This window comes from Bos taurus, unplaced genomic scaffold (genome assembly GCF_002263795.3).
Source record: "Bos taurus isolate L1 Dominette 01449 registration number 42190680 breed Hereford unplaced genomic scaffold, ARS-UCD2.0 Leftover_ScbfJmS_264, whole genome shotgun sequence".
NCBI classification, from domain to species: domain Eukaryota; kingdom Metazoa; phylum Chordata; class Mammalia; order Artiodactyla; family Bovidae; genus Bos; species Bos taurus.
This window is the reverse complement of record NW_020191578.1, coordinates 216897-240397: the sequence shown is the minus strand read 5'-3', so window position 1 is coordinate 240397 and position 23501 is coordinate 216897. Positions and strand designations below refer to the sequence as shown.

At 40.9% G+C, this 23501-nt stretch overlaps 1 protein-coding gene and 1 pseudogene across 1 annotated transcript in view; both read right to left on the bottom strand.

The window, feature by feature from the left end:
• Positions 1–1237: 1237 nt before the first annotated feature.
• On the bottom strand, positions 1238–3005 carry LOC107133007 (small ribosomal subunit protein uS12-like; annotated as a pseudogene).
• Positions 3006–9460: 6455 nt separating this feature from the next.
• Positions 9461–23501, bottom strand: part of LOC107131271 (ATP-binding cassette sub-family C member 4) — a 188759-nt gene continuing 174718 nt past the window's right edge. The window contains 2 exon segments of the mRNA XM_024989168.2: positions 9461–11297; positions 16583–16718. Coding sequence (XP_024844936.1) covers positions 16694–16718 — 25 coding nt within the window. The 3' untranslated portion in view covers positions 9461–11297; positions 16583–16693.

The following is a 23501-nucleotide window of genomic DNA, read 5'->3' as shown; positions in this document are numbered from 1 at the left end:
AACCTGGCCTCTTTATTGGCTTTTGAGTGGTGAGCAGATGGAACCCCACCCCCCTTCACTTTTGGCTGTCTATGGTCAGCCTTGGAACTATCACAGCACCTGTCGTGGTGAGAGGGGAGTGAATTTTAGTGTTACAATGAAGGCATAATGAGCTAGAAGTCAGAGACCAGACCATCCTCAAAACCATCTTGATTTTAGCTGGTTCAAGTCAGTTTTTGTGGGATCCTGTTTATCTCAGTATCTGTACCCACCTACTTCCTTCCTGTCTCACAAGCATAGATGCACTGTTTCCATAGTGACGAGGGCATCTTAGCCTGTCACCTGAGAGCCCAGACCTGGTTCTCTGTGGACCCTGATGCCTAGGTCATTTCCTTTCCTATTTAAATAATATCCAGTTTTCTTCCTTAAATGAAGGGTGCCAGGGGTACCCATTATTTCAGGAGCAACATCAAGCCCCAGACAATAGGGAGCTACCTTATGGGTTAAAAAATAACAACAAAATAAAACTGATTATCTCAATACCTTCCCTTTCGGACCTTCAGGAATAGAAGAGAAATTGGTCTGTTTTTCTTCATCAGGATTATCTCCACAGGTAACAAAGGAAACAGTCATTAAAGGTAAGTCGGGGCCCTTAATATTCCATGAGGCTGGGCTGTGATGAAACAGTCACCAACAAAGCCCATCAGCAATTCCCTGGGAGTAAAAGTAAAACCTTGGTAATAAAATAAAGTCTAACCTTTTGTTACTCCGTTTGTGCTGAGTCAAGTTTCACTTGCTCACAGGGTGCTTCATGAAGAGACCTCACACCTTGCCCATCAGACAAGACTGCCTGGTGTGAAACGGCTGTGTTGACATCTCAGCTTGCAGGGCTGAGTGCAGGATCATTGCCCCCAGCACTGCGATTCAAGATGGCATTGAGGTGTCAAATGCAGAGATGATGAGCCTCTCCAGTATTCTATTCTTGCCAGGAAAATCTCATGAACAGAGGAGCCTGGTGGGCTACAGTCACAGGGTCACAAAGAGTTGGACATGATTGAACACAGGCAGTGACAAGTGCCTATGGTATCAAGCATCAAGAAGTGCAGAGGTGTAAAATAATAAGCATCCCAATAAACAGGAGCTGCCCCTTATTCCGCTCTGTGTAACAAGGATGTGCTTTTGCTTAACTATCATATAACATTTAATTTATTTTTTGGTATATGAAAATTTATTACTATCATTCTTTCATCATCAAAATTTATGATCTTGGTCTTTCCTTCTTGCCTTTGTATAAGGCAAAAAAAAGAGACACTGGCTACTTTTACATCCTTAAAGTGGACTCCAGGAATGTCACCAACAGCATGACCTTTGGAACCAAATCCAGCAACCAGAACTTCATCATTTTCCTCAATAAAATTCAAGCAACCGTCTCTGGGTACAAAAGGCTGTGGTTTTTTGCCATTCTTGGTGAAGTGAACCCTGACACATTTCCTGATGGCAGAATTTGGCTATTTGGCTTCAATCCCTATTTTTTTCGAGCACAATTCTCTTGGCATGAGAAGTGCATCCAAAAGGGTTGGCCTTCAGGGCTGTGCCCAAATGGGCTTTCTTGTACTGTTACCATGCCGCTTCTGGGCTTGTCGGTGGCTACAGAGTTTCCTGGCAAAGACTACGACGCTTGCTCATCCTACCAGCATTGTGGGCCTGAACGAAAGACCATCATGTTTAATTTTAACACAAGCTCGGAGGGTATTAGGATGTTAGGACCCCCACCATTTTACAGAGCTTAAGGACCTTGCTAGAGGTCATAAGACTCCTAACTGACAGATGTGGCCTCTGAGCCCCGGTGGAACCGCACAGTCTGTCCCCGCTCTACCCATGTCCCGTGGGACCAGGAGGTCTCCCTGCCCAAAGACCTGCTCAGCCTGACTCCCTGGGTGGGTCCGTGTGGTCCCTCCAGGGGCCTGCAGCCCCTTTGCTCCTATTATCCTTGACTCAGGTCCTTCCTTTTACAGGGCAGGCCCTGAGAGCCCCATGGTTGGCAGGAGGACACCCTTGCCCCTTTCTAGCAGCTTCTCCCTGCAGCCAACTCCCGGGGGTGTGGTCAGGCCAGGTTGTGAGGAGAAACATGAGAGAGGCAGGAAGGTGTGAGCTTGTGGTCTGCACCTTCCTCTGACCTGGGACCGCCCTCTCTTCTGACACTTCCCGCCACTCAGGGCAGCTCCTCTCAATGCCCCACCCCCCTCCATTACAAGTGCTCCTGTAGCTCTGCTGTGGATCAGAGTCACCAGGGGAGTGGTAAGAGTGCAGAGTCCTAGGCGCCAGCCCCAAAGGTCTGATCCAACATCCCAATCCCAGTGGATCGGGATGCAGGGATTCCTTTGAGCACATTCTGAGAAGCATTTAACAGACCTGCCACTCACATATGTGGGCCCTGGGTCAAGAATATAAATGCAGCCCATCCTATATGTTTAAATATTTAAAAGTTACAAATCAAGCTAGCACACAGTCAAGTACACCCTCTTAACCACATGGCAGGCTGGGGTTCCTGGACCCTGGAGTTTGGAGCTAGAAGGCAGGACAGCAGAGGGAGGGGCCCACCCAGCTCCCAGCCCTCCCCCTGCTCTTCCCACCTCTGGCTCTGACCCTCTTTGTGCCCTGAGGAATCTGCTGCTCAAGCAAGAGCATTACAGCCTTCAAGTCCAAGCTCAGGCCATCCTCTTCCACCCCATAAACAGCTGTATCTCGACTACATGTCAGGTTGGGACATGGGTCTCAGGAGGGAGGCCTGCACTGGAGCTGGGAGCCGGGGTTCTAGGGTCTAGATGCTCAGAGCATGGCCTGGAGGGGGCGGGGCTCCAGGTGGCCACACCCCCTGGTCCGCTCTGGCTTCCTACACCTGGGGGAAGGTGCAACTGCAGGTTGAACGGAGCAGGGCGTCTAAACCAGCGCTTCTCAAACTGTACTGTGAGCAGGACTCACCTAGGATCTAGAGATTTTGTCAGTAGGTCTGGGGTAGAGACCATAATCACGTGTTCCTAACAGCCTCCCAAGCCAGTTGACACTACTGGTACACAGGCCTCACTTAGAACAGCAGAGCTCTGGGGCAGGGAGGGCAGAGATTTCCTGTAAAGGAACAGGAAGTACATTTCCAGGCTTTGGGGGCCTTATGGTCTATGCTCAGAAAAACATCTACTTCTGCTCCATTGACTACACTAAAGCCTTTGACTGTGTGGATCACAACAAACTGGAAAATTCTTCAAGAGATAGGAATACCAAACCACCTTACCTACCTCCTAAGCAACCTGAATGCAGGTCAAGAAGCAACAGTTAGAATCTAACATGGATCGACTGCCTGGGTCAAAATTGGGAAAGGAGTATGACAAGGCTGTATATTTATATTTATTTAACTTACATGAAAATTAATGTGTATATATGTATAACTGAATCACTGTGGTATAGCAGAAATTAACACAACATTGTAAGTCAACTATACTTAAATACGTTTTTCTAAAAACAAGCAAAAAAAAACAACAAGGGTGTCATTAAGTTCTTTATTAGTGATGTGTACTCTGGTTACTTGCATGGCCTGTGTTTGCTGGATTTTCCCACTTTAGACAAACAATTCTTCCTTAAAGAATTCAGCTGAGAGGATACTTTGAGTCCGTGAAATGTCGTGTTCCTCTCAACACCCACGCCCCAACATTCACCATGTAGTCAGCCAATGATGAATTTTGTCTGAATTATTTATGACAATGATTGCTGTCACATGGTACTTTTCTGTCCATCTGTCTACATTTGTGAGCTGGCTTTCTACTACAAAATAAGAACTTTCCCTTTCTCATAGCTATTCTATATCTTGTCAGAATCAGTATAAACTCATGGATTAAAAAAAAAAATTATTGTTGTAAAATGTGGGGTGTAAAACCCTCAATCTTCTGTTCACCATTACTTACCACATTTTTAATGTGATATAAACTCCATACCAGAGACTCATTTTTTGCTAGGTAGTCTGCAAAATTTAATCTTAAAAATGTTTTTCATGAAATGTTCTCCAGAATTAAATATGATTAGCTTTTGGATCAGACATGGTTTGGAATACCCAAAGCTTCCACCTATTGGGATGGATACTTGTGAGCATGTTTACTGAGTGGAAGAGAGAATTTAGGCAGAAACATCTAATGTATACTTTGTGCAGAACATTCTTAGTGTGTTTGATCTTAACCTTGGTTCTTCTTCATTTTAATTTTATTTATTTTAATTGGAAGAAAATTATTTTACAATATTGTGGTGGTTTTTGCCATACATCAATATGAATCACCCTTGGGTGTACATGTGTCCCAGCATCCTGAACTCCCCACCTCACCCCTCTGGGTTGTCCCAGAGCACTGGCTTTGAGTGCCCTGCTTCATGCATCGAACTTGCACTGGCCAGCTATTTTACGAATGGTAATATACGTACACGTTTCAATGCTATTCTCTAATACCACCCCACCCTCACCTTCTCCCACATAGTCCAATAGTCTGTTCTTTACATCTGTGTCTCTTTTGCTGCCTTGCATATAGGATCATCATTACTGACTTTGTAAATTCCAAAAATATGCACTAATACACTGTATTGGTGTTTTTCTTTCCGGCTTACTTCACTCTGTATAATGGGCTTCAGTTTCATCCACCTCATTAGAACTGACTCAAATGTGTTCTTTTTATAGCTGAGTAATATTCCACTGTGCATATGTACCACGACTTCCTTATCCATTCATCTGCCGATGGACATTTAGGTTTCTTCCATGTTTTAGCTATTATAAACAGTGCTTCAGTGAACACTGGGGTACATGCGTCTCTTTCAATTCTGGTTTCCTCAGTGTGTACGCCCAGCAGTGCGATTGCTGGTTCATACGGCAGTTCTATTTCCAATTTTTAAAGGAATCTCCACACTGTTCTCCATGGTGGCTGTACTAGTTTGCATTCCCACCAACAGTGTAAGAGGGTTCCCATTTCTCCACACCCTTTCCAGTATTTATTGATTATAGGCTTTTTGATGGCTGCCACTCTGATTGGCATGAAATGATACCTCATTGTGGCTTTGATTTGCATTTCTCTGATAATGAGTGATGTTGAACCTTTTTTCACATGTTTGTTAGCCCTCTGTATGTCTTCTTTGGAGAAATGTCTGTTTAATTCTTTGACCCACTTTTTGATTGGGTTGATGCTTCCTGGTATTGAGCTGCATGAGCTGCTTGTATATTTTGGAGATTAATTCTTTGTCAGTTGTTTTGTTTGCTATTACTTTCTCCCATTCTGAAGGCTGCCTTTTCACCTTGTGTATAGTTTCCTTTGTTGTGCAAAAGCTTTTAAGTTTCATTAGATCACAATATGCCAGCAAATTTGGAAAACTCAGCAGTGGCCACAAGACTGGAAAAGGTCAGTTTCATTCCAATCCCAAAGAAAGGCAATGCCAAAAAATGCTCAAACTACCACACAATTGCACTCATCTCACACACTACTAAAGTAATGCTCAAAATTCTCCAAGCCAGGCTTCAGCAATATGTGAAACGTGAACTTCCTGAAGTTCAAGCTGGTTTTAGAAAAGGAAGAGGAACCAGAGATCAAATTGCCAACATCCGCTGGATCATCAAAAAAGCAAGAGAGTTCCAGAAAAACATCTATTTCTGCTTTATTGACTATGTCAAAGCCTTTGACTGTGTGGATCACAATCAACTGTGGAAAATTCTGAAAGAGATGGGAATACCAAACCACCTGACCTGCCTCTTGAGAAATCTGTATGCAGGTCAGGAAGCATTAGCTAGAACTGGACATGGAACAACAGACTGGTTCCAAATAGGAAAAGGAGTACATTAAGGCTGTATATTGCTTATTTAACTTATATGCAGAGTACATCATGAGAAATGCTGGGCTGGAAGAAGCACAAGCTGGAATCAAGATTGCCAGAAGAAATATCAATAACCTCAGATATGCAGATGACACCACTCTTATGGCAGAAAGTGAAGAGAAACTAAAAAGCCTCTTGATGAAAGTGAAAGAGGAGAGTGAAAAAGTTGGCTTAAAGTTCAACATTCAGAAAATGAAGATCATGGCATCTGGTCCCATCACTTCATGGGAAATAGGTGGGGAAACAGTGGAAACAGTGTTAGACTTTATTTTTTTGGGCTCTAAAATCACTGCAGATGGTGATTGCAGCCATGCAATTAAAAGACACTTACTCCTTGGAAGGACAGTTATGACCAACCTAGATAGCATATTGAAAAGCAGAGACATTACTTTGCCAACAAAGGTCTGTCTAGTCAAGGCTATGGTTTTTCCAGTAGTCATGTATGGATGTGAGAGTTGGACTGTGAAGAAAGCTGAGCGCCAAAGAATTGATGCTTTTGAACTGTGGTGTTGGAGAAGACTCTGGAGAGTCCCTCGGACTGTAAGGAGATCCAGCCAGTCAACCCTAAAGGAATTCAGTCCTGAATATTCACTGGAAGGATTGATGTTGAAGCTGAAGCTCCAATACTTTGGCCACCTGATGGGAAGAACTGACTCATTGGAGAAGATCCTGATACTGGGAAAGATTGAAGGCAGGAGGAGAAGGGGATGACAGAGGATGAGATGGTTGGATGGCATCACTGACTCAATTGTCATGAGTTTGAGCAACCTCTGGGAGTGGTGATGGACAGGGAAGCCTGGCGTGCTGCAGTCCATGGAGTCACAAAGAGTTGCACATGATTGACTGACTAAACTGAACTGAAACTTTAACAGGAATTTAACTCTTTCTAAATTTTAAATGCTATTAAAAACATTGATAATGTAATAGTATTTCCTTGTGAAAGTACTGATTAATAACTAATCACATATCCAACATTGTTCAACGAGTTGCCAGTCCAGGTTCGATGCACGATACTGGATGCTTGGGGCTAGTGCACTGGGACGATCCAGAGGGATGGTATGGGGAGGGAGGAGGGAGGAGGGTTCAGGATGGGGAACACATGTATACCTGTGGCGGATTCATTTTGATATTTGGCAAAACTAATACAATTATGTAAAGTTTAAAAATAAAATAAAATTAGAAAAAAAAAAAGCAATGTTTCTCAACTGTCTGGAATTACATATCAGTTTAATTTTACATTTTCAGCCCATTGCAACTTAGTCACTGATCCACTGTGCAAGGCTAGTATGCACCTCCCCCGTCAAGTGCAACACTCACATTGGTCTCTCGGCTGTTCAGGATCACATCCATCCTAAGTCTGGATGTCATGGCAATAGCTGATGGCTCTGAGTTTCTAGCTTTCTTGAGTTTCCTGTACTTACTTCCAACCTAGCTACAAACAGTTCATGGACTGACACTACTGCATAGACCACATAGTGAGTGTCACTGTCATAGTTAATCTTTGCAACAACCCTCTGTGAATCATACTATCCCCACCTCAACTTTCAGACAAAGACACTGAAGCACAGTGGACTTCCCAACCTTAAGAGCCCATGGTAAACAGGAGCAGAATTTGTATCCAAACCCAGTCAGCAATGCCCAGAACCAGAATTTGTCCCTAAAGGGTGACCCCAGAGCTCGTGCTCCTCCTTGGAGGCTTATGTCATTTTAACTACATGTGGAGGAAGAACAGTCTGATTTAGGCCATCAGATGAGGCCCTCCTCAAATACACCTCTACAGTCTACAAACCTCCTTCATCCACACTCATCTTGCTCTCCTCTCCTGGTAGTTAGGAATCATCAAGGTCAGTGATTCCACCCTGTGTCTCTGGATGCTCTTGGTCCATCTATCATCCCAACCAAAGAATTCCAAGAGCAGGAATCATTTCCATCTTCCAGATGAAGAAGCTGAGATTCAGAGATTAAGATACTTGCCTAAGTACGTAACTAAGGCTACATGGATATAGGGTGTCCATAGTCCATTTTGTCAAGGATGGTGCCAGTTTATTTCCCTAGCACTCTGGCTGGTTACTGCTTTCCTTTCATTCTCAAGTATCCCATTCTGTGCATTACATTCTTTGGACACCCACACTGCTAGTGAGAGCAGAGGAAGACCTAACAGGCAGATCAGTGTGACTGATTCCAAAACCAGGGCTTTCTGTTATCCCAGGCTACTTCTTACAATTCCAAAATTACAAAGTTGACAAGGAAGGTTTGTTCTCAGTCATCATTTATTCATTCAGCAAACATTTGCTGAGTGCCCCCTATGTGACAGACACTGTGCTGAAAGATGTAATTAAAAAGTGAATAGAACACACTTTCAAGTCTTTTTCTCATTTGGTTTAGTGAGAACATAGACCATATGGATACAGAAAGCTGGGTGCAGAAGAATTGATGCTTTTGAGCTGTGGTGTTGGAGAACACTCTTGTGAGTCCCTTGGACTGCAAGGAGAGCCAACCAGTCCATTCTAAAGGAGATCAGCCCTGGGATTTCTTTGGAGGGAATGATGCTGAAGCTGGAACTGCAGTACTTTGGCCACCTCATGCGAAGAGTTGACTCACTGGAAAAGACTCTGATGCTGGGATGGATTGGGGGCAGGAGAAGGGGATGACAGAGGATGAGATGGCTGAATGGCATCACTGACTCGATGGACGTGAGACTGAGTGAACTCTGGGAGTTGGTGATGGACAGGGAGGCCTGGCATGCTGTGGTTCATGAGGTCACAAAGAGTCGGACGTGACTGAGCAAATGAAGTTAATTGAGACCATATGAATACTCATAGTCAGGGCAGGCTACATAGTTTACATAACCTGTGTAAAATGTAAAGAACAGGCCCCTTATTTTAAAATCACTACACTGGATGACAATAGGACACTAACCAAGTACGGTTCAGTTTAACAAACGAGAGATGCTCAGGACCCTACAGAAAGACGAGTTACCTAGGATGATGACCGATCTTAAAGTGACTTCCTAGAAGAGGTGATGACTGGGCTGACCCTACAAAATGAGATTTATCCCTTTCATGGACCTTCTCTTCTATTTTTTAAAGCAGAGGGTATTGAAGAGAATCAGTAACTCATCATTTTGACTTACACATCAGTCATCAAGAGTTTCCCCCACAGGACATCTTCATCACCTACCTTAGAGCTGTGACACAGGATATGGGGGGACATGGAGATGTGCTGTTCAGACCTCCCTTCAAAGACTTGTTGTCCAGCTGCTGGGGGTGCTACCAGTGGGCAACCTTAAACCAGGTTGCATGCAATGATCCTTCCAGGTGGAGGTATAAAGACCTAGCCATTGAATGTGTTAGGACAACCCTGAAGGGCCATCTGTACTCCAGATGCCCCATGGGATCAGCTAAGGTCATCCAGCCAGTGATCCAGCTTGATCTTTCCTTCTGCCCTATTCCATTTCTTCCCTCCTGATTCCACAGTATTGAATCCATTGATTTATCAGGGCTATTCCAGCCCTGATAAACATCCCAGCACTAAACTCCATTTGAGTCTGCATTCCAGAGAACCAGCCTGCAACATATATCAGAAAACATTCCAGTACTCAGGGAGGACTTTTATTTGAAAATTACTGGTTACACATGTACTTAAAACATTTTAAAACCCCCAAATAAAATACAAAATGGTGGAAACAAGGACTTTTTGTGTGAATATCATTAGCTTTGGTTTAAAATCCACAACATAATGTTGTCTGACCAAAATGAAATTAAGTTATATATTAATAAAAGAAAACTATTACGTTTAAAAACATGAAAGTGCCATTTTATATAAAAGGCTGAGTGTTAGCAGTTACACATGTTCAATCTAATAGAAAAAAGCCATTAGCATTTGAAATTTAGAGAACATTATACTTATGAATAACTCATGGGTAAAAGATATAGTTAATGAATTAAATTAGGAATTAGAAAATACGTAATACTTTGGCGAGTGGTTGGTGGTAAGTATCAAAACTTGTAGGTTGTAGCTAAAGTGGGTCACAGAAAATCTGTCAGCTTTATATACTTATGTTAGAAAAATAATGATATTATTAATCTCTTTCCAATTTAAGAATTTAGAGAAAAAAATCTCAAAATAAAGGAAAAGTTGAAAGAAAGAATGATATGATAAACTAGAAAGAAAAACAGAGTATCAATCAAGCAATAATTTGATTCTTTGAAAATAGGAAAAAGTTATACAAGATTATTCATAAAAAATGAGAAGCTTCAAAGAAAACGAAAAGGCCAAAGAACACAGAGATGATGCAGAGATTAAACAGGTAAGATATTGTGAATAAATTTATGCCAGTCAAGCTCAAAACTCACAGAAAAAAGATCTACTTCTAGAAAAGTGAAACTTACCAAAATGACTCTGCAGAGATAAGACACTGAAGAGGAAGCACATAATTACCGAAAGTTACCCAGACAATGATGGCTGCACAACACTGTGAGTGTGATTAATGCCAAATTGTGTGATTAAAAATTATTATATGACAAATTTTATGTTATATATATTTTACCACAATTTTTTTAATGTAAAAAAAGAAAATCCTCTATCTGGAAGACAGTCTAGATAACATGTCTGTCTTTCATTAGCTAATCCCCTAGAGGGGTTCCTACTTTGATAAGGCATATTTTCTCTTCCTTCTCTTTTAGAGGGCTTCCCCAGTGGCTCAGCGGTAAAGAATCTGCCAGCAATGCAGGGGACACAGAGGAATGTACAATATTGCCCTTCTGTATTTTAACCATATATTTTTTGGAGGGTGACATCTTTCTCTTCTATAATGTCACTTAAACTACATATACTACATGTATGTTTTTCCTATTACTTTTCTCTGTAGTATTTTAACCAGAGGTCTTTGAGTGTTAAATGGATAACAGTTCTCTGTTAAAGGAAGTGGTGACACAAAACGGCAACTTGACACAATCTTCAAGAATCTGTAATATAATTAGAAAGTAATATGTAATTCTGGGAACAGTAAAAAAAAAAATTGTGAGAACTTTGTCTCAAATCTTAGAAAATAAGTTTGGCTCCAGAGTCTCTCAAGACACAAAACTTGGGAGACACCTTTTATTGGTGGCCTGCACCTCTGATTTGGATAAAAAAGAAAATAGTATAACACATAAATAAACACAATAAATCCTTTTGCAAGAACTTGAAATCACTGAGTGAAGTTGGAGAAAAATTATAGATTAATATCTTATAATATGTCAATATCTGTTGCTGGTGTAAAAAAAGAACATAATTTATGCAGTGCAGAAACCGATTGGAACAATGTCTGGAACAGACGTGAACTCATGGTAGAATCACAGAGTTGACTCAAAAGTTGTGAGATCTGAGGGTTGTCCATTGGCCATTCATAATATTCATAATCACATGGTCACTGTGAGTGATATCTGGGGGGGGGGGGGAGACAAAAACCACATGTTTATGAGTTTTAAAGTCCCTTCTCACACGTATACCTGTGGCGGATTCATTTTGATATTTGGCAAAACTAATACAATTATGTAAAGTTTAAAAATAAAATAAAAAAAAAAAAAATAAAGTCCCTTCTCCGAAGGAAACACATTCTTAGGTCCACTGCTTCATGTGAAGCAAATCATATCACTACTAGAGGCACAATAGGAAAAACCAGGGGTGTGTTTATTCCATGGAGGAAGAAGCCCCATTAAAACCTTCATGGGGGCTAGACATAATGCCAAACCATCTGTAGATACACTTGAGTTCTGATCATTCTGATTCACAAATATGTTTTTAATACTATAGTAAATTGATAAGTAAAATCATTTTACTAACTCAAAACCTAGAGAGAAATTAAAAACAAGGTAACAAAGAGGCTGGGAAATCTATTAATAGTGCCTGACCAAGGGTTTCTCATTTTCATATATAAAAGGAGCACAACAAATTTGGATGTTAATATCAGGGTGTAATCCCTATATTTTATAAACTCTGATTGACAAGCATCAAAAATAAGGAGTAGGAAATGGAGAACACATAATACTATGTTCTTGCCTGGAGAATCCCATGGACAAAGGCGCCTGGTGGGCTACAGTCCATGGGGTCACAAAAAGTTGGACACGACTGAGCGACTAACACACACACACACACACACACACACACACAGAGTCATTAAAAAGAATGAGATAACCACATGCTTGGATATAATCTGAGATATAACATTAAGTGAAAAAAAGAAAGAACAGCTATCATTTGTGCTTAGAAACAGGAATTTTCTTCCTGATACACAGAACATCTCAACAGAACAGTCAACAGTGGTGCTGGGGCTCCACCTTGGCGGGGCGGGGGGAGCTGTGTGATGACAGGAGTGGAGAGTGATTTACTTTTTGTTCATAAATTTTAAAAAAAAGTATTTTTACAGAGTGAAGTAAGCCAGAAATAAAAACACCAATACAGTATACTAATGCATATATATGGAATTTAGAAAGATGGTAACAATAACCCCGTATATGAGATAGCAAAAGAGACACTGATATATAGAACAGTCTTTTGGACTCTGTGGGAGAGGGAGAGGGAGGGATGATTTGGGAGAATGCCATTGAAACATGTATAATATCATATATGAAATGAGTCACCAGTCCAGGTTCAATGCACGATACTGGATGCTTGGGGCTGGTGCAATGGGACGACCCAGAGGGATGGTACAGGGTGGGAGGAGGGAGGAGGGTTCAGGATGGAGAACAAGTGTATACCTGTGGTGGATTCATGTTGATATATGGCAAAACCAATACAATATTGTAAAGTTAAAAAATAAAATAAAATTTTGGAAAAAAAATTTTTAAAAAGTACTTTTAAAAGTTTTAAAATTTTGTAGCATTAGATATGTGTTTTAAAATCTATTATTATAAATACATTTTAATTGTTTAGAGCAGTGGTCCCCAACCTTTTTGGCACCAGGGACCCAGTTTCTGGGAGACACTTTTTCCACCCACTGGGCAAGAGGAGGGTCAGGTGTAAAGTGAGCAATGGGGAGCAGCAGCTGAAGCTTTGCTCCTTTGCATACCACTTGTCTCCTGCCATGTGGCCCAGTCCCTAACAGCCCATGGGCCATACCAGTCTGGCCAGGAGTTGGGGGCCCCTGATTTAGAGTCTCTAAAGCTACTTAGAACTATGGGTATATTTTTTATTACTGGAAGGCAAGTCTTCTGTCTACAGCCTTTAAAAAAATGATCCCACTTTTATACTGTAAAACACTCTATATTCTTAAAGCCCTTAAGCATTTGCTCTCTCGTCTGATCCCTGTAATAAGTGTGAAGAAGCCGGCAGGGCTGTAATCCTGCTCTACACACAGGTGAGGACCTGAGGCTCAGAGACCTTGGAGATCACAAGGCCACTTAGATGCTAAGTGCCTCCTCCATCTATTCAAACGGGTCCAGGCTCCCAGAGCTCAGATATGAGGATTTTATAGTTACACACTGGGAACAAAGAAACTTCACAAAACCTCAATTAGCTCTGCTTCATCACAGAACAGAATGGATGACAGGCATTCATTCTTTGAGCTGAACTGTGTCCCCTCCAACTTTACATGTTGACGTCCTAAACACCACAGTACCTCAGAATGTGACTGTTTGGAGACACCGTCTTTAAAGAGACAATAAAGTTAAAATGAAGTCATACAGGTGGGTCTTAATCTAACAGACTGGAGTTAGATTAAGAAGAGGAGACCAGGACACAGGCTTACACAGAGGGAAGAGCATGTGAGACACAGAGGGAAGACGGTGTCTCCAAGCTAAGGAGAGAGACCTCAGAGGAAACCAACCCTACCGACACCTTGACCTCAGACTTCCAGCCTCCAGGGCTGTGAGGAAATAAGTTTCCATTGTTTAAGTCACCTGCTCTGTGGTCTTTGTATGGCAGCCCTAGCAAACTAATGCCCCCCCCCCCGCCCCCGCTTTATGTATCTAAAAGGTACTTTCTCTGCTATTTCATCGATCAGGGTCAATCAGACAGTGATCAACTCGCCTGAACTATTTGTTCAAGAAAATGTGATGTGGAAGCACCTTCTCACAGATGTTGACTTTTCTTTTCAGATGAATGAATTCTGTTCTATCAGTGAAACCTTGTGACTGAGGCTAATGCTCCCGGTGTTATATCTCTGAACAATACATTGATACCTGATGCTTGCACATTCAAAAAACTGATAATCTGACAGTTTATCCTCCTAAGAGGATGCAGCTAAGTCGCTTCAGTCGTGTCCGACTGTGTGACCCCATAGATGGCAGCCCACCAGGCTCCCATGTCCCTGGGATTCTCCAGGCAAGAACACTGGAGTGGGTTGCCATTTCCTTCTCCAATGCATGAAAGTGAAAAGTAAAAGTGAAGTCACTCAGTCATGTCCAACCCTTAGCAACCCCATGGACTGCAGCCTACCAGGCTCCTCCATCCATGGGACTTTCCAGGCAAAGGTACTGGAGTGGGTTGCCATTTCCTTCTCCAAAGAGGATGCAGAGTATGCAGAAATAATGTCAAGATGGGATGAGAATCAAGAACTGCATTTTTTTCTGTAGAGATGACCTGAGCCAGTGGCAGGACTGAAATCTAAGAGTGAGGTTCTGTCACCATGTGAACTTGAATGATCGCCTCCACCTTGGCTACAAGGTGAAAGGAGCAGTGTTCTCAGACACGGCACAGAACACAGAAACCAGGACTGCACTTAGCCTCCCCAGAAATTCCCCCTCTGTCTCCCTGGACCAGCTCAGTGACCTTGGGTGAGCCCTGGACCAATCTCTTCATCCATGACATGGGATAAAAAAGGGCAGTCATGCAGATTAAGTGAAATCATACATGCAAGAACTGTGTAAAATAAATGATAAAGAACTATACAAGTGTAACTTACCATTAATATTGTTAGAGTAGGGGCAGGATTACTAAACCAGGAATCACAAGATTTCTAATTCTATGACCTATGTCTGTTTCTGTATATATCATATGTGACACTTGGTTTAAAACATATACTTAAAGAACAGATTTCTAACTCTGTGTCTGCTGCAAACTAGCTTAACACCAGTTGTATACATGGGACCACATTCCTGCTAAGAGGACTTAGTTTTCTCATCTGTAAAATGAGGATGTTGAATGCTATTATCTTATCTGAAAATATCTAAAATTCTGAGATCAGTTTCTCATTACTCAATGTCTAGCTAATACATAAGGATAATATAGTTTTTCAATGAACACTTTGACACATAGGTGGGGACACCTGTCTTTGATGTGTAATGCCTAAGTTCTAAAGAACAAAAGGGTTTTAAGAGTCCTGACTGTTTTGGGACTAGGTTATGTGGGGAATCACTAATGATTATCTGGTCTCAGGATGGAAACTCTGACTGGGAGACACTCTAGTAGATGAAAGCACTCTGTGAATTTTTGTCACAAAAAACACAGAGCTCTACGTTCAGCTTCTTAAAATTTGCATACAGTACAGTACTGACAAAAAACTATCTCCTACCCTATGAACAGTGGAAGGTACTGCTCTGCATTTCCTCATTTCTAAGGAGGATTGAGATGAAACAGTGACAGAGGGAAATTAGACCACATTTTAGATACATTTTTCATACAGACATACTGTTAGATGCTGGGGCATGTTTTTTTTAACAGGTATTTTAAATATTACACAAGTAATTTTATTCTATTTACAAGTGAAAATCTGGAAATGCAGAAATGAAGAAGGTAAAATGCATCCATAATTTAATAACCAGAGAAACAGTTTCAATGGGGAAGCCTCATCACATACAGCTGGAAACCTCACCCCACCTCAAACCATGCATCTCAAGTGGCGAGAACACCACACCTTCCCTCCCTCCATTTTCCCATCAGTGTCAATCCCACCTTGTTCTAGAATGAATTACAGGCGGCTGCATGACAATCGCTAAATCCCTCAAACTAGACCTCAGTTGTCACTTCTGTACAAGACACTACCACCTCACCATTGTTAGAAAGACACCACGTGAGTGAAGGTCACTCATCGAAGGCCTTCCTCACACCATGTACAGTGCTTACTGCTTTAACACACCTCATGTTCAAGCACCATCCAGAGTACAGTGTTAAGGTATTGTGAATTCCTGATTTATCCTGATGACAATCTACCTTCTTCAGGAAGTTAGAGGGAGCATGGGTGGGGAGGGGGTAACTGGATAAAATTTTAAACAACAAAGAATTAGGATTAAGTGACAGTATCATGTAGGAGTTTTCTTTACAAGTTAGAAACAGAAGCAACTTATACCTTTCCCTGGTTAATCTTCCTAGACTCAAAGTATTTCAATATTTTTTTCCTTAAACTCTCAAATTTCATGGATATTCCTTGACAGCACTCACAAATGTGCTGAGCACCAGTCAGAATCAAATGTAAAGCGTCTGCAAAATGAGAGTGTTCCATGCTCTAAGGGAATCTGAACCTAGGGTCCAAGTGTGTGGTGAGTCCTATCCGAAATCTGTTAGGCACAGGTGTGCGTGCACAGAAGAACACACTCATCCTACACCCCATCCCCACCACTGCTGCAGATTCTCAGCAGACCTGCCTTCAACGTGCCACATGCTGTTAAGACCCAGTCATGAAGTTTAGTCTCTGGAGGTTTATGACTGAAAAGGGCATAGAGACCCCTGGTGGAAATTCCAAAGAGCGAATCTGGAAGCAAACTTCAATTACAACACCCTGCAGCAGGCTCACCTGTTTTGCCTTTTCAGTTAAGGACAGTGGCCTCCACCTCACCCAGTTGCTGCACCATCTTGTAAAGCATGCTGTCTCTATTTTGCAGCAAATCATACAGCTCATCATATTCTACCATGTTCCCTGAATCCAAAACCTGTTAATCAGCAGAAAGAAACCAATTAGCACCAATGTTCCACAGTATCATATTGTGTGTGTGTGTGTGTATGTTGTTGTTGTGTTTTTTTTTTAAGTTTTACTATGTATTTATTATCTTTTTTTAAAATTTATTTTTATTTTTTAATTTTATTTTATTAAACTTACAATATTGTATTGGTTTTGCCAAATATCAAAATGAATCCACCAAAGGTATATATGTGTTCCCCATCCTGAACCCTCCTCTCTCCTCCCTCCCCATACCATCCCTCTGTGTCATCCCAGTGCACCAGCCCCAAGCATCCAGTATCGTGCATCAAACCTGGACTGGCGACTCGTTCTATATATGATATTATACATATTTCAATGCCATTCTCCCAAATCATCCCACCCTCTCCCTCTCCCACAGAGTCCAAAAGACTGTTCTATACATCAGTGTCTCTTTTGCTGTCTCGTATACAGGGTTATTGTTAGCATCTTTCTAAATTCCATATATATGCGTTAGTATACTGTACTGGTGTTTTTCTTTCTGGCTTACTTCACTCTGTATAATAGGCTCCAGTTTCATCCACCTCATTAGAACTGATTCAAATGTATTCTTTTTAATGGCTGAGTAATACTCTATTGTGTATATGTACCACAGCTTTCTTATCCATTCATCTGCTGATGGGCATCTAGGTTGCTTCCATGTCCTGGCTATTATAAACAGTGCTGCGATGAACATTGGGGTACACGTGTCTTTTTCAATTCTGGTTTCCTCAGTATGTATGCCCAGCAGTGGGATTGCTGGATCATAAGGCAGTTCTATTTCCAGTTTTTTAAGGAATCTCCACACTGTTCTCCATAGTGGCTGTACTAGTTTGCATTCCCACCAACAGTGTAAGAGGGTTCCCTTTTCTCCACACCCTCTCCAGCATTTATTGCTTGTAGACTTTTGGATCGCAGCCATTCTGACTGGCGTGAAATGGTACCTTATAGTGGTTTTGATTTGCATTTCTCTGATAATGAGTAATGTTGAGCATCTTTTCATGTGTTTGTTAGCCTTCTGTATGTCTTCTTTGGAGAAATATCTATTTAGTTCTTTGGCCCATTTTTTTATTGGGTCATTTATTTTTCTGGAATTGAGCTGTAGGAGTTACTTGTATATTTTTGAGATTAGTTGCTTGTCAGTTGCTTCATTTGTTATTATTTTCTCCCATTCTGAAGGCTGTCTTTTCACCTTGCTTATAGTTTCCTTTGTTGTGCAGAAGGTTTTAAGTTTAATTAGGTCCCATTTGTTTATTTTTGCTTTTATTTCCAATATTCTGGGAGGTGGGTCATAGAGGATCCTGTTGTGATGTATGTCAGAGAGTGTTTTGCCTATGTTCTCCTCTAGGAGTTTTATAGTTTTTTTAGTTGTGTCCAACTCTTTGCAACCCAATGTACTATAGCCCGCCAGGCTCCTCTGTCCATGGAATTCTCCAGGCAAGAATACTGGAGTGGGTTGCCATTTCCATCTCCAAGGGATCTTCCTAACCCAGGGATTGAACCTATGTTTCTTATGAATCTCCTGAATTGGCAGGTGGGTTCTTTAATATGAGCGCCAAAGGTTTCACAGTAATGTAACTTGGACAACTATTTCAGAATTGATTGATTACCCTGTTTTACTAGACAGACAAAGGTCTAATGTGATCTTTTATTATTATAAGGTTATAGGAAAGGAAGAAAATGGAAGTTTTAAACTAGGATTACTGGCTCTCAACAGATACAGATAGACAGAGATGGCAAATATCTTGATTCAAGAAAATCAAAGTCAATTTATCTAAAATGTAGGTTGATGTCATGTAAACCAGATGGCAGTGACCTGACAGCAAATTGTCAATTTGGTTTGACAGAATCTGATCAATATTTGGGGAAAAAAGCGTGCTTCTGGAATTTCTTCAGGGTTCTGGATTACTGTCAGCTGCTAAGAAGGGCAGAATCCTTTATATGAGAGGTTAAGCTACTTCTTAAACTTGGCTGTGGTTGTGTTTTATTATTCTGAGAGTGAAAGCCTGGCAAAAGGAGCTGCTACATAGCAGCATTAGTAGAACTGCTCTGAACACACACACACACACACACACACACACACACACACACACACACAAATCGGTAGAAATCCAATTTTCTCCTTGGATAAGATCAAAGAAGCAATTAAGAAATTGAGCTTGTAATTCTAGAGATCATGGCCCACATAGCACATGGAGGCAGCCCAATCTAAATTGCCTAGGACCTGAATCTGTTTTCACAAATTATCTTTCTGTTTCTTTTTCTTTCTTTCTTAAGCTGCCTTCCTTTCACCCCTTTTATTACTCATTAAAAGGTCTCCTGGGCTTCCCAGGTAACTCAGCTGATAAGTAATTCACCTGCAATGCAGGAGACCCCTATTCATTTCCTGTGTTGGGAAGTTCCCCTGGAGAAGGGGTAGGGTATTCACTCCAGTGTTCTTGGGCTTCCCTGGTGGCTCAGACTGTATAGAATCCACCTGCAGTGTGGCAGACCTGGGTTTGATCCCTGGGTTGGGAAGAGCCCCTGGACGAAGGCATGGCAATCCACTCTAGTGTTCTTGCCTGGAGAATCCCCACGGACAAAGGAGCCTGGCCGGCTGCAGTCCATGGGGTCACAAAGAGTCGGACACTTGAGTGACTAAGCACAATAGGTCTGTGCTTACTGACTAAACACGTTGAAGTGAAGTGGAAGTGAAAGTTGCTCAGTCATGTCTGACTCTTTGCAATCCCAGGGACTATATGGTCCAAGGAATTCTCCAGCCAGAATACTGAACTAAGAACAATATGTCTGCTAATTGGAAATTGAAAGAGGGAGGAAGGGGCTCTTAACACCGTCTTTCTACTTATTAGTGACTTTGGTTAATGATTTTTTTTTTTCCTAGGAGGGGGGGAGAGGGAGTGTCTAAAACAATTTGCTCATATGATATAACTATAAAAACAGTTCTGATGTTAAATAGTATTTCATTCTTCATTTAGAGTAGATGTATCTTAAGAGAAAATGCTGAAACTCTATAAACAAAACATAGGTTGTTTTTCCACATTAAGGTAGTACAGTTAATTTCATTCTTTGTATTTAATTAGAAATAGTTATTAAGTCTCATAAAGTCCAGTCTCTGGTTAATCTTTTGTTTACTTCTGTGAATCACTGCTAAGAGCAGCTCTCTCAAAAAGCCCAAGAATAACAGAATCTGTATCATCCACATAATAATTTATATCTTCTGTAACTTGGCCAACTAAGATGCTCTGTATAATTTTGCTTAAGTATGATAGGATAGAACGTAACTACTCATTCTGATGCCAAGGAAGAAAAAGCACAATTTTAAAACACAGGTATGCAAACACCTATGATCAATTAATCTATGAAAGAGTAATCAAGAATATATAATGGATAAGACAGTGTCCTTGGTAAATAGTACTGGGAAAGCTGGACACCTGCATGGAAATAAATGAAATTAGAACACACTAATCTTTTTGTATATGTACAACCATGCAAAATAAACCATATACAAAAATAAACTCAAAATGGTTTAAAGACCTAATATAAGACTGGATACTATAGAACTAGAGGGAAACACAGGCAGAACACTCTTTGACATGAATCACAACAATATTTTCTTAGATCAGTCTCCCAAAGCAAAAGAAAAGAAGCAAAAGTAAACAAATGAGACCTAATCAAACTTTAAAGCTTTTGAACAGCAGAGAAGACCACCAACAAAATGAAAAGAAAACACCAAATGAATGGGATAAAATATTTACAAATGATGCAACCAACAGGGGGTTAATATCTAAAATATACAAACACCTCATATAACTCAATATCAAAAAAACAATAACCCAATCAAAAAATGGACAGAAGACCTAAATAGACATTTCTTCAAAGAAGACATACAGATGACCAACAGGAAAAGATGCTCCACATCACTAATTATCAGAGAAATGTTAATCAATCAAAATGAGGTACCACCTCACATGGATCAGAATGGCCATCATTAAAAAGTCTACAAATAATAAATGCTTGAGAGCGTGTGGAGAAGAGGATACACCTCCTACACTACTGGTGGGAATATAACTTGGTGTAGCCACAATGGAAAACAGTATGGAGATTTCTGAAAAAAACTGCAAATAGAGCTACCATACAATCTAACAATCTTACCACTGGGCATGTATCAAGAAAAGACAAAAAGATACATACACCCTAATTCAAAAAGATACATACACCCCAACATTCATAACAGCATCACTTACAATAGCCAAAATATGGAAACAACCTAAGTGCCCATCAACAGATGACTGGTTTAAGAAAATGTGATACACCAAACCAACACATGTGCGTGCCCATGTATGCACAGTAGAACATCCCTCATATCACAATAAATGATGAAATACTGCCACTTGTACCAACACGGGTGAACCTAGAGAGTATCATACTAAGTGAAGTAAATCAGACATAGAAAGTCAAATATGATATCATTTATATGTGGAACATAAAAAATAATACAAATGAATCTACATAGAAAACAGAAGCAGACTCGCAGACACAGAAAACAAACTTATGGTTACTAAAGAGGAAAGGAGGGGGCATAAAAATTAGGACTATGAGATCAACAGATACAAAATACTATAAATGAAACAGATAAGCAAAATAGACTTAAGGTATAACACAGGGAAGTATATCCAATATACTGTAATTACCTATAATGGAAAATATTCTGAAAAAATATATACATATTTAGGTGAATCACTTTGCTATACATCTGAAACTAACAAAATACTGTCAGTCAACTATATTCCATGTTTGCAAACAGGAGTAACACATAGCCAAAACACACTTGAGGAACACTTAAGTAAATTTTCATTAATTTCTGAATTGATTCAGCATTTATTGTACATTTATGTGCACTGATGGCATTTTGCTAGATGCTGTGGAAGATGAAAACACACATAAGCCAGAGACCCTGCCCCTAGGGAGCCTGTACTGAGAGGAGAGAGAAAATAAAATCTCAAGTGTGCATCATGCAGGTAAAAAAGCACAACAAGGAGGGTTTGGTAACAGAAGAGATGACTTCTGGTCAGTGGTTCTGAGAATGAGCTTCAAGGAGGAAAGAGGGCTATGAACTAGACCTTGAAGAAAGGACAGGCATGAAAATGCAGAAACAAAGGTGGATGGGTGGACAGTGTTCTTTCCAGACACAGGGACTATCATGGGCCAAGTGGACTGGAGTAAGCCTGGCAGCTCCTTAAGGGCAGGGTGATACAGTTTTCCTTGTTTGCTGTTGCATCTCAGGGCCCTGGCATTGTACGTGACAAGTAACAGGCACACAGTAGATGACAGTTTAAAATTAAATACAAATGAAACTAAATTCAGGGCGTGACTGGGTGATCACCCAGTGGTGTGGTTTGTCAAGACTACAGGGTGAGATCAAGGGGAGAATGAGCTCAGCTGGCATTGGAACAGCTAAGGCAGGGGATACAGGAATGACAGGATGAGGGATGTGGACCTGGAGGACCACATGCTTCAGGTGGATGGCTGTGGACAAGAGGGAGAGTGAGAGGGGAAATGAGGGAGGGACAAACCAGGGCTGAGGATGGAGGCTTCAAACCCATTTATGTCAAATACTGGAAAAGATAGAGAAGAAAAGAGACAGAGAGGAGGGGGAGTTGAGAGGAGCAGGAGTGCAGTGAAGCCACAGATATTCCAGGGAGCTGTCCTCCACATAAAAATCAAATGGACCCACTGCAAGATAATACAATTTATTTTTATTGGCAGAATGCCATCAGTGACAATGGAGTGGCTTCAGGGAGAGGTGGGGGCAGGAGTGGCTGGAAGAAAAGCCTAGTAAGAAAGAGATGCCAGAGACAGTTTTTAATATGGTGACAAACATTAAAGAGCGATCCCATTAGGGACAAATAGAGTGGGGAGGTGAAGATCTGAGTATCAGACCTCTGCTTTTGAGTGCCAGGTGACACAGGGACAGTTGTCCAACCTTGGAATTTGGGTCCCTAATTAAATGAGTTCTTGTGATTTTCTCAAAGACTGGACACTGTGGCAGGCATTAACTCAAAATTTTTCTTAGTTTTGGAAATAATAAGTCATTTTTCTTGCCCATGGAATGATGAAGTGTGGGTCATGGTCACCTCAATAATTGTTTTCCCAAATCTGCTGTTTTTGCAAATAAGCACCCCCTTCTTAAAGTATTTTTTATTGTGCTTTCTACTTTCACATTAATCTTTTCTCTAAAAACTTGAATGAAAACACATGGAATGTTTTTGAAGGAGGTTTCTCTTTTGAAATGTTGTAACTATATTCATGTAGGCTTATGAAAGAAAAATTTCATGCAGGTGAAAAACAGAACTTGAGTAAAACTCCAGTTAGGTATGAGCTGTTTTTGTGCTTTTCAGGTGGGTATATTACAACCCACCTGAAAAGTTTCTGATTTTGATTTCTCTGGGAAAAAATATACTTAGAAGAGGCTTGAGTTGAGGAAGAGAGGTAAAGAATATGCATAAGATTGTTTACAAATAGAAGAGGCAGAATTTGAGATTCCTTGTCCTGGTTTTGGTCCTGCGTCATTTATTTTTCAAAGAAAAACTGCAGACAGTGAAAATGTTGACCACAGACAACAACCCTGTTAGGGCAAGTGCAGATTTTCATATGCCCGTTTGCTCATGCTTCTAGGGAGAATGCAGGTGATATGAAGACTGGAGTGTGAAAGACAGGAAGGAACAACTGTGCTATTGGCTGAAGAGAAAATAGGTCA